General features: G+C 48.3%; 1 protein-coding gene across 1 annotated transcript in view; it reads right to left on the bottom strand.

Moving 5' to 3' along the window:
* Positions 1 to 617: 617 nt before the first annotated feature.
* The window catches only part of LOC140396918 (pleckstrin homology domain-containing family A member 2-like), a 152,380-nt gene continuing 140,393 nt past the window's right edge, over positions 618 to 12,604 (bottom strand). The window contains exon 12 of the mRNA XM_072485847.1: positions 618 to 4,446. Within this exon, the coding sequence (XP_072341948.1) occupies positions 4,033 to 4,446 (414 nt within the window). The 3' untranslated portion in view covers positions 618 to 4,032. The remainder of the gene's footprint in view (positions 4,447 to 12,604) is intronic.

The raw sequence follows: 12,604 nt of genomic DNA, 5'->3' as shown, positions 1-12,604 counted from the left end.
TTAAGGTTCCAGCTACCATGGCACTACTTTGAAGAAATATAAGGGACGTTCTCCCCATGTCTTGGCTAACACTTATTCCTCAATGAACCAAAAACAAAAACACCTCCTCTGGTCATCATCATTCTTGCTGTTTGTGCTTAAGTTAACTGATGCATTTCACAACAGCAACTACACTTCAAAAGGACTTTGCAAAAAGCCATTAGATCGCCAGAGATTGTCAAAGATGCTACACGAATGCATTCTCCTTTTTCCATTCACGTCATCCATTATGTTTGTCGGTCAACTGCTTTCCACGGGGTGGCAACTGAGAATCTTTCTGCAGCAATCTGCACTTCCTCAATCACTTGGATCTGTAAGGGCTGCAAACAGTGAACACTCAACTGACTCGACTCAACATCCTCTTGGAATACTGTCCTGGGAATTGCAACAAGACATAGTGTCCCCCTCTCCCCTCCTCAGGCTGGAAAACAAACAGGAGAGATAAACGATGGAACTGCAACTCGGACACAAATATGAAAATGCCCAAGCCTTCCCCCAGAATTTTTTGAAGATCACCCAAAACTGCAACACGAACTTCAAAGATGGAAAGTAATTCAGAACATACTTTCAAAGCAAAATGCGATTTTGAAATTGTTTAATGCAATAAAAATTCAACAACCGGTTACCAAACTTTACATTCATTCAGAATGAAATTGGTCATAATGACAAGAGCAAGTGATTATTGTAGGTTACCATTAGACAACAAGGAAAAAGTGTTTGCCTGGGTGATTGATGGCAGGGAGAATCATTTAACAATGAAACTGATTTTAATTTTCCTTGAATCGGGCACAATCCATAACTTAAAGAAAATACAAACTTGTTTTATAATGCTTGGTGACTGAGCACAAATATCAAATAAGCACACATACAACTGGTTACATTGGAGAAGGGAACTACTTAAGGCAGAGATCTATGCTAACACTGAATAATGGATGGAGCCCCATAAAGCATCGCTGTGGCGGTGTCAATCAAGTGAAGCTAGCTACAGATTTGGGGCGGTCACATGAGGATAGCCAAAGCATTTACCAAAACAATGCATCTGAAAAGAGATGTTTGAAACAACGGTTATTGATCATCACCTTTCAGTTTATCTGCTTCAAATTCACAGTGTAGTACATTCTCAAACTGCTCGTTCCTCTGAGAATTAGCAATATCTGCTGAAAAATACACCCCAAACATTAGGCACAGATTAGACTGCTTTAATTTTGGGCCTAATTAAGGCTCCCATACTTTTTTGCAAAAAGTCATTTTTATTTTGTTTGATAGAATGTGAAGTAAAAGTTTTCTAAAATAATAAGTTGCTTTGCCACAACACGTTCATGATCGATCATTAGCTTGGTGGTTTGATTCTAGAATCATTGGGCGGGATGTATGTCAAAAATGAACATAGTTATCTCAAGTATTTCTATTGATCACCATATCTTCAGATTTGCCATATCGCACAGTAATAATTTGAGGGACACAATTTTATTTTTGAGACTGTATTTTCTTTCAGCTTTACTGTAAAACTTTATAAAAGTGCCGGACTGTTATCCTGAATGGGCCTATTTCAAAGATCAGGCAAATCCAAAGCAGTTACTTTGTGCAGTTCTTAGTTCCATTTTTTGGAATGACCAAAGTGCGAGGGAATTAATAACCACCAATCTTCAGGCCCATATAGTTTCATCTGCAAGAGGATAATCTGGCTCAGAATCACTGGCACCAAGCAACACTTGGTCAAGCAAGAAATTAAAGAAATGTGCAATGGTCTAGACATGAAGGAAGTAAGCATCAGCAGTCTGCATACACTCTCACAAATTCCAACACTTGCGTGTTCAGATTTTATTGCTTCTTCTGTACCTGAGATTTTGGTAATGATAGATAAGGTAGGTAGGGCCACTAACCCATTATAACCTGCTTCACATTCCTGAGGTTGCCATTCCGAGTCCTGACATTCAAATCTATCAGCTCTGCACACGCAAAGCATGTTCAGATCTCAGCTGGGCATGTAGGTGCATCTCGGAGTGTGTGGGTGTTAAATACAGAAACATAAATTTTATCTTGCATTTGAATGATTGACCTTGGATAAATCAGTGATGATGGACCTTGTTTGCCTTGTCCTTTGCAAAGGAGGATGCGTGACTTTGTCGTGTTAAATGGCTATCAGTGAGTCAATTGCTCCTTTTTCAATTCCCCTGCTTTTCATTTAATGGGGTTTAATAGGGAAAGAGATGTAATCCAGACTGCCAATTCGTCATCACTCTTTTACACTTATGCCCAGCAAAAGGACCTCCCTCCATTTCTCAAGTTTTAAGTGAAAAATGGGATCACGTTGTTCAACAAATAACTATTTAATTGGTACAAGTGCAAAGACTGCATGGGTTAGTACTGTGGCCGTACCCAAAATGTAACATAAAGATGCCAAACACTGGGCAACTCAATACAAATGGAGCTTACAGATGCAGATCTCCTCAAGAATCGGTAATGCATTAAACCTGTTAAAATGTTTCGTTGGCAGACTTGAACTGCAAATATCACAAATGAACCGAGCTGTGAATATTGCAATCGCCAATCATTGGGAAAATTGATAGAACTCTAACTATCCAAATGTGTCTCGGCTGAATTTTATGATATTTTCAACGGTTGAAGCATTTAGCTTTGGTGAAATCTGCAAGGAGTTGGAGTATAGCAGACTATAACTTCTTGTTTCGAAGCAAAACAACGCACCCCACCCCATCCAATCCTGTTCCTTCCGAGGAAAAGTTAATTCAGACAATCTGTTTTCAGCAGAAAAGCTCATGAGCAGATGTTACAGAGTCAAAATGCAGATGTTTACATGTTTGATATAAAGCCTGATGGTTTATCACCAACTCTCTGCCCACAGCCACAGAAAGCCTAAAAAACATGCAGCAAAATATAGTTCATAGGCCCATGTAGAAGAGAGACAGAGAAATACTGGATGCTTCAGGAAAATTAGGAGAAATTTCTCTCTCACCCTCTCTCCCTTTCCTCACTTGACCTTCCTAGTGCAAACAGGCTTCTCCCAAGAGTACAGGTTAGTTGAAAACAGAATCAAGTTTGGGTCTCTCGGTTGATAGTGTGCCCTCACTGCAACTTTTCACAGATGGGCTGTCTACCCTCCTGAGTTTATTCAACTGAGTTATGCAATGTGTTGAGACATTTTGGAGCTGAGTTCAGTTGCTGAGTCACTTACCAACTATGCCTGAACCAAAATAAGATATACAGAACAGCGGGAGGCCGAGGCCCTCAGATCGGTAAATTAAAAATGATTCTGGAGAAACATAAACAAAACAATCCAAGGAATCTCAGATGAAATAAACATTTATCCAATCCCTTGCTCAAGTACTGAAGCAGCAGGCATTAAATGTGATGACAACCCAGTTGAGGGATCGCAACGGCTCTTTTCTAGGTTCACTCCTTGTCCAAGGAATTGATTTGCGTCCATTTTCAGTAAAGCAGCAATGAAGATTTAAGCTACAATAACATAATTAAGGAATGCAGAGTACGAATTCCATTTTTTGCAACGGCTGCAAGGTCACAACACACATCTGTGTTTCTGATTTCTCAACAGTGTTTCAGTGACAAATGTGCAAGAGGTCTTTGCTGCACCTCAGGAATGTCAAAACTGTTCAAATTCTAATACATTCCTTATCACCAGTGTATCATGGAGACCCATTGGCTGTGGTAAGTAGTGCTGGGTCTTCTTTTGTCTTGAGTTTCAGTTGCCGAACAGACAGAACCCGGCTGTAAGGTTATCCTACCATACCTAGTGGGAATGAAAAGTATGATGGAAATGTAATGAGCAGCCAACAACACAAACTTGCTGCTCTAGAGTCTCCAACACAGCTTCCCGACTTTACGAAGTAACCAAGGTGTGGCAAGGAGGATGGCAAGCTAAGCTGTTTACAAGCAGGCACTTTCACCCAAAACAAAAACTATTTGAGTCACTAATCCTAGACAGAACAAATAATAGAAGAGGGAAGTTTACTGTCATTAAACATCCGTTGTTCGGATGCCATCATCATCTATGTTGTATTGGATCTTTTGCTCATTTCTGGGCGCTGGCTGTGACCTGTGTCTGCGGCGCTTCCCTTGACCATTCACATCTTCCTTCATTGGCAGCTGTGACTTAGGTACTTCAGATGGTGCTTTCAGGGCACTCTCATGCCTGCCTATCTCTTCTACCGGGGATAAATGTGACTCTCCAGCAGTTGGTACAGGAGTCCATGGCTGCCATGATGACACCACGGAGGTAGACTTGGCAAGAGGTCGCTTTTCTTCTCCTTGCGGTTTCGAGCTGGACTGAGGCCACATAGGCGCCGAGGAGGAAGGGTTAGATACAGTCAGGGAATCAAGCGGCTGTGATGAAGAAGTTCTGCCGGTGATGGTGTATTGAACTGGAACTGCCTGCGAACAGCATAATAGAAATGAGAAAGAGGAAATATAATGTTAGCGAGATTTCATTTCCAAATACCAAGCAACAATGACGGATCGGAGAAGACCCTCTAATCCTTGTAGCCTGCCCCAGAAAATGTTGATACCTTGTATAGCACAGCACACACTGCAGCCCACCCAAAAAAATTGCAATCATTCTGTGTAGACATGTGCACTGCAGCATAATGACAGTCCAGCGAATTGTCAATGTTTTCACGATATGTAAATTATGCATTAAAACATTCACAAACGTTTTCAAAGTATGACGTTTCACTGCGAGAACTTGCACCTAAGGATGAGCCTGGCGCAATACTTTAAAAGTTATACAGCCCCTGGAGCTGCCCTGTCAAAATGACCCCAGATGCGAGCTTGCATCAGCTGTTTGAAAGTAATTGCTCTGTGGTCTTGTTTGATTATCTTTTGAGGTAGGAGAGGGTTAATCATATATTCCATTGAGCTGCTTAAGCCACAGCTTGAAATAATGAACAACCATCTGCATTCTGACTCATTCCCCGGGCACTTCAGTCAGTGGGTAACTGACAAGTTAACGACATGCGCTGCTTATTTTCTCATTCAACTGGATGTAAAATGTAAGACTCCATCCCGTCCTTGTCAAAATTAACTGCCAATCGACCCAAATGTTTATGAGATGGTACAACTAAGAATCGCAAGTGGCAAATGTCTTTTTTGGTTCCCACGTTACTGCTATACATATGATGGCGTGGGCAACTTTGAGATGAAGTTACCCACTTTCCTTTTCATATTTCTGCTCACTCCATTTGAATGCCCAGATTTTTGCATTGAGAATAAGCGCAAGGCAAACAGTGCTCACTGTTATTGTGGAATAAATGTGATAGCAACTTCTGGAGTCTGCACATGTGCAGTTAAATGCATATTTGCTCTACTTCTCCAGACGCTACACAAGACCTGTACTTTGACAACAGAAGCAGTGCTGCAAACTTCATAAAGGCATGAATTTGTGCTACCTACCTACTAAAGAATAAGCTAGGGCTGATGCATTCAGTTGTAAGTGAGTTTTTAATAATGTGATGAGCCTTAATTACTTATGAGCAACATCTCTGGCACTGAAATGTCGGGCGCGATCTTCCGGAAACATTTCCAAGTGTTGGAGCGAACGGGAATTGCAGCGTGTTTCCCGGCGCTCGGCCCAGTGAAACCTGCAACGCAATTCAACGTTAATTGGTCCACTTCATGAGGCCTCACGGGCTTCTCGGCAGCCAATTCGTCAGTATCAGCCCCCCACGTACAAGGTCGGGCAGCAGTTTAACTGCACTTGTTCAGCCAACTCCAGCCAATTCGCAATAATGGCGCTGAGGCGACCGGCCCCAAGATTCAGGGATGCTGACCTGGGGAGGCTCCTGGAAATGGTGGAGACCAGGAGGGAATGTGAGCCACAAGACAGCCAGTGCTGTCTGGGATGAGATGCCAGCAGCCGTTAGTTCCAACAGTATGACCAAAGGGACTGGCCAGTATTGCAGGAAGAAGGTCAACACCCTACTCATGGCAGCACGTGTGAGTCGCCCCACCTCTCCCACTCCCTGCAAGGGAGCATGCCCCCCCCCCATCTCTCCAAGTGACCCCCAGCCCTCCCTCCCTCTTCTCCCCCAACTCCACCTTCATGCCCCCTCTCCCACCACTGAACCACCTGTGTGGCTAACGATGCTCTCTCCGTGTCTCCTCAAGAAAAGCTCTCCCATAATCAGTGGGAGAGGTCCCAGACTGGCAGAGGGATGCCGGACTTGACAATCCTCACCTCGTTCGAGCAGCGGCAGCGGGCCCTGGAGGTGACCGGTGTGGCCGAGGACAGGGCGATCACCAACATGGAGGCTGGTGGACACCGCAGAGGTGGATCTGCCAAATGTGAGTAGTGATTGCCTTACTGACTGACCCATCCCTCCCACATGACCATTCTCCTGCAGGGCCCCCAGCCAACGGCACCGGCCCATCCCGGGTGGCTCCCTCTCCTGACTCCAAGGAGGACACCCCGGAAGAGAGCTCCTAGGATGCCACCATAATAGTTGCAGAACAGCTGTCATCCCCACCTTCCACCAACGCAGACACCCACATCGAGGTGGGATATGTTAGCGGGCAAGCTCCTGGGGCACAATCTGGTGAGCACCACACTGCTGCTGATGTACATCAGATGGAGACAGAAACATCAGGGGAGATAGCAGTCGGAGGGCTGCTTGATCCCTGGACCCAGCTGGATCCCAACCTGAACAGCGTTTCCCGGAGCTGATGGAGACGATAGGGAGCGGTCAGGACGTTCAGAGGAAGAGGTCAGCTTCACTCCAGCAGATCCATAGCCGCTTCGAGGACTCCCAGAGGCTATGGGCACAGGCAATGGCGCTGGCAATGAGGCCAACACTGCTAGGGTGACAGCCGCATTGGAGAGCCTGGTGCATGACGTTGCACGAGTGAAGATGTCCAAGGCATCGCGCTGTCAGTCACGGCCATGGCTGAGGGTCTCGGCAGTATGTCTGCCTCACTGATGGGTGTTACCCAGTACTAGGCCAAACTTAATGAGGTTCCACGACAGACACTACTGGAAGAGTTACTGGACGCAAGCATACTAGCTAAAGGAAACTGTAGTGACATGTATGACCGACTGGTAGAAGGGGCCGACACCGTATTGGACGCAACAAGAATGAAGTGGGAGGAGGACCTGGGGATCAAAATAGGGTGGGGACTCTGGAGCGAAGCACTGCATAGGGTCAATTCCACCTCCACGTGCGCAAGGCTCAGCCTGACGCAACTAAAAGTGGTACATAGAGCCCACTTAACAAGAACCCGTATGAGTAGGTTCTTCCCGGAGGTGGAGGACAGATGTGAGCGGTGCCAAGGAGGCCCAGCCAACCACGCCCACATGTTCTGGTCCTGCCCCAGACTTGTGGAGTACTGGACAGCCTTCTTCGAGGCAATGTCCAAGGTGGTGGGGGTGAGGGTGGAGCCATGCCCGAAAGTGGCGGTCTTCGGGGTTTCAGACCAGCCAGATCTATTCCTGGGGAGGAGGGCGGACGCCCTTGCCTTTGCCTCCCTGATCGCCCACCGTAGAATCCTGTTCGGCTGGCGGTCAGCAGCACCACCCAAAGCTGCAGACTGGCTGTTCGACCTCTCGGAATCTCTCCAAATGGAGAAAACCAAATTCGCCATCCGAGGGTCAGGTGACGGCCTCCACAGAACGTGAGAGCCATTCACCCAATTGTTCTGAGACCTGTTTGTGGCCAACAAACAAGCAGAAGAATAGCCAGGTAGCCAAGAAACAGGGGAGAGTAGCCAAAGCATCAGAGGGAGAGATAGACCGGGAGGGGGGAGGGGGGGGGGGGGGGGGGACACCTAAATCTAAGAGGAAGGAAAGGCGAGCCACAGGGGGGAGGGGGGGTGGGGGCAGGAGCGGGGAGAAGGAGGGTAGAGGGAAGAGACAGGGAACAATAGAGGAGAGCCAGGGAGGGGGAGGGGGGAGGCAGGGAAACATTCACAAACTTAACGTCCAAAGGAACAGAGAAAACGGGGAAGACGGGAGGGCCGCAGAAGCGGAAGTGCGCAGAAGCGGAACGAGACGACAACGGCAGCGAACTCCGTCTGGGAGAAGCAAGGGACGACAACACCACGAACAGATGCCTACTTATGTGTGTAAATAATTTTGCCAAGTGTACATAGCTGCTGCTGTTGAGCGGGGGCATAATACCGTCCGATGGCTTCTCAGGGAAAATTAAAACGTCAACAGCAGCAGCGACCCGTAGGGGAGTGGGGGTGAGTGCTCTGTTGGGAGGGTGTGGGAAGACTGAGGCGCGTAGGGTCACGTCTCATCAATTGCTATTGTATATTCTCTTTTTGAACTATGTTAATGTTCACTCTATTTTGCTGTGTTAGGATTATTACTATTTATTGTGAAAAACTTTGCAAAACTTTAATTTAAAAAAAATATTTTAAAAAGCCTTGATGAAGTTCTGCGGGACATGTTCCGAACTCAGATGGGCATGGCTGAGGTGCTGCAGAGCTTGTCCCAGTCATGGGTGGGCATGGCTGAGTCATTGAGAAGCATCGCCAAGGGTGTCAACACCATGGTGCGGTCCATGGGGAACCACCAGGACTGGTTCTGCGGGACATGTTCCGAACTCAGATGGGCATGGCTGAGGTGCTGCGGAGCTTGTCCCAGTCATGGGTGGGCATGGCTGAGTCATTGAGAAGCATCGCCAAGGGTGTCAACACCATGGTGCGGTCCATGGGGAACCACCAGGACTGGCAGAGCCTGACATTGCAGGGACAACCAGGGCTTGCACCAGCTGCCCCTCCATACCAAGGTGAACCCAAGGGCCCCATGGGTACTGTTCTGGGTGCCAATCCGGACCCATCCCATGGAGTGGCGACGGTGGCCACCAGCTCCCCTGAGACCGCCCCTCTGATGAGACTGTGTCTCGGGGACAGTTCAGCACCGCTGTGCATGTGCCGCCAACAAGTGAGCCGAGGCCCTCCAGCCCCAGAACTTCCAGAGGACACCCACCAGGGACAAGGTAAGCAGCTGGCTGCCTCCACCTCAGATGTGCATCCTGGGGAAGCACCAAGATGCAGTGGAAGAGCTAGGAGGGCCAGGCAAATTGAGCACCACTGAGGGCACCAGGGTAGATGTAAGAGGATACGGGGAGCGGCACTATCGGGAATGGGGTATTGTACAGCCCATAAAACAACTTTTTGCACAACCATTGTGATGCCTCTGTCACTTTCTTTTGCAATGCGGCCTTACCCCCAGACCCTTTGCCCATCTCTCCAGGCAACCCCACTCCCCCATCTCCCTCTCCGTGGCGCTTACCCACCCTCCGGCCTTGGACATGTTCCCGGAGCTCTGTCCCAACCCTATGGTATTTGGATGATGTGTGTGTGGTGTTGCCTCCCACAGTGTTCAGGCAATGTCCAGGCAACAAGGTGCGATTGGAATGCTGGGCAATGACTCCCACATGCTAAATGCCCGCCTACCCACAGGAATCCACTTGGCATATATCAAGTGCTCACTTAACCACGATTGCCAATTCCTTATTAGCGCTAACCTTCAGCCGTGCAGCCAGAGTCCTCAGCGGTCGGTGGGGCTTATGGGTGATCGGTTGGGAAGGCGGGCAGGGATAAGGGTTGTACCAAGAATGGAGTTGGGATTCAGGGATTGGCATGGTGGTGCCACGAGCGATTTCCCCCCCCCCCCTCCCAGTTGCCCACCCAGTGCCTCTTCCCCACCCTCCCATGGCGGCCCACCCCTGCGGAGGGTTCCTCACACCCGCCGAGCACTGGGGTGGTAAACCCAGCACATCCGGGCTCTTTGCCTGTAAGCAAAGATTGCTACTCACCTTCTCCCCTGCCCATAGAAGCTCTTGCGCCAAGTTCACGTTTTTAAAAAGGAGTAATAATCAGTGCCAGTGTGAGTCACTTGCTGGAGAGGCCGATGATCTACTGGAGGCCGTTGGATATGCGCTCGTTCTCGTTGTTTGTCGGGAAATGTGGCTCAAGTTGTGCTAATTTGTTTCTCGCCTCACTACGGCGAGATCCCAATTTCGCCTACGGGAGTGGGCCGGTTGCATCGCAAACTGTTTGGCGTCCGGCGTGGATCTCATTTTTGTCCTCTCCCGTTATTCACTGGCCTCATTACGCGTGAGCGCGAGTGTAATGAGGCCGGAAGATCGCGCGTGTAATTTCACAAGAATGGAGGCTCATCCCTTCACAATTTAATTGCTGATGAAGATATTAAAAGCATTGACATTTTTCTTAACTATTTGTATCTCCTTTTTTCTACCTTGTCCCATCTTTCCTTTCCTCTCTTTATTTCAGTAGTGTGCTGTACACGATTTTACAATTTATTAAATAAATATAATTGCTTAGATTTATTAGACTATGCATGTGTCATGAACGATTCTTCAATCTGATTATTTAGAGCTGGGATTAACAGATGATTTGCCCTCTAATTTCCAATGATGGGGAACTTGCAATGTAAAGAATCAGAGTGTGTGAATAGACACTGGGCGGAATTCTCGCAAGCTCCCGCTGTCGATGGAGGGAGAATATGGCGGGTGGCCCAGAAATCGTTGCATGTTGGCGTGAATTTACAACAGGATCTTCCACTGGTGTCCATCATGGAAGATTGGAAAAGCCGCCAGCTGCCGGCCTGAATCTCATTTGCATCCTGTTAATGGGATGCAGAAGGCGGCCTGAATACCTCCCCCCGCCCCCAGCAGATGCTGCACGATGCCAGCAGGAAAACACTCACGGGAAACACGTTGGTACAACGAGACATACAGATGTCAGGACTCGCCTGAACAATGGCCGGGGCTGCCTCCAGAGTTTGGGATGGAAGCAGCCAGCAACCCTGGACCCAGAACACCACATCAGTGGGTCAGGGGTGAATCTGCAGGTGGATTTTCCAGATTCAGTGTCCTGGAGGAGGTCCATCTTCCAGATAGAGAACGTTCCTGAAGATCCATCTTCGTTCTCAGCTGGTCCATCGTCCGGTCTCAGGGTGCTCCCGGAAATCTAGCTTCATTTTCAGGCAATCCACCTTCTTTCTTCAATAGTCGGTCAGTGATGTTGGCCGTCTTTTTAATATGGCACCCGGATGCAAAGGCAGACCATGCGCCATTCAAGTCACGCCACTGAATAAACACCCGGATGTATATTTGATGCGATCAGGGCCCATCTCTGCAGCAAGAAACAATCTACAATCCTGCTCCCCACCACAAAACTTGTTCTCAAAATGGGAGCTTAGAAAAACAGGGGGCCGGATTCTTCTGCCCCGCCTGCCGTAAGATTGGCACAGGGAGGATCTGGACCATGCTAAGGTCCATTGAGCTCGGGCAGGAATTTCCGGTCGACGGGTAGGCACGGCTGGAGATTCCAGCCCATAGTCTCAATGAACCCATACAAAAATATCCAATTTGGATATAGTAAATAATAGATAGTAAGGAGCCAAGGAAGTTTTAAAATATATTTGTTCACAGGGTGTGAGCACCTCTGATAAAGCTAATATTTAATGCCCATTTCGAATTGTCCTTGAGAAGGTGGTGCTGAGTCAGCCTCTTGTTTTTGACACATTCATGAGGTGTGGGCTTTGCTGGCCCATCCCTAATTGCCCTTGAACGGAGTGGCTTGCTGGGCCATTTTGATGGGTAGTTAAGAGTCAACCACATTGCTGTGGGTTTGGAGTAACATGCAGGCTAGACCAGGTAAGGACGGAAGATTTTCTTCCCGAAAGGACATCAATGAATCAGATTGGCTTTTACAACGATCAACAATGTTTCATGGGCACCACTAGAATTTTTTAATTCCAGGGGTAGTCTTCTCCATTTGGGAGACTAGTGTTGCCGCCGGTTTTGAATAGCATGCGATTCGCGTTCCAGTTGGGTGCGCTATTCGGTCAGCGAGTCAGGACATGCAAATGAGCCAGCACAATGCCGGCGCGAATTCAGAGCAATTCCCGACCCAGGGGCGTTCTAACTGCTGAGGCCGGAGTTAGAGCTAAACAGCTTGGCAGCTGGAGCTGGTTTAAAATGCTCCAGTTACCACACACTCACTCCAGATACGAAGGTGGCCCACAGAATACCTGCCTCGTAAGATCGGGTGTCTGGGATGGACCCACAGCTCTATTCCAGTCAGGTGTCAGGAGCTGAGGGACACCCTCCTGAACACTACCTGAAAGGTGGTGGTAGAGGCAGTCAGCGCTGCAAGCCTCATCAGGAGGCGACAACTGGTGATCTGGAGAGGTGGGGGTCACTGGTGAGGCCTCGGCCCTGAGAGGGGCAGAGAACCAGGAAGGGCTCCAAAGGCCAAGGTGCAGGTGTTCTCTGGTTGGGGTCAGCTCTGCGGCAGCACTTCTAAGGAGTGCCAACACATGGTGGGGCCCTGATTGAACTTGCCAACGTCCATTCCCTTGATGTTACAGCTAGGGTATGAGGGTGTCTTGGGGGGGCCTGGATGGGCTCCCAGTTGACCAGAGGTCATCTGAGTATTCAAAGGGCACGGGCAGTGTAAGCAGCCAGGAGCCTGTAAGTAACACCAGGGGCTGTGTTTAAAAGACAGACTGCAACAATGGTGGCCCAATCCCAAAGGCATACACTTGGCACCAAGTCATTCC

Source organism: Scyliorhinus torazame, chromosome 20 (genome assembly GCF_047496885.1).
Source record: "Scyliorhinus torazame isolate Kashiwa2021f chromosome 20, sScyTor2.1, whole genome shotgun sequence".
Lineage (NCBI taxonomy): Eukaryota > Metazoa > Chordata > Chondrichthyes > Carcharhiniformes > Scyliorhinidae > Scyliorhinus > Scyliorhinus torazame.
The sequence above is the reverse complement of the archived record's forward strand: the minus strand, read 5'-3'. Positions and strand labels throughout refer to the sequence as shown.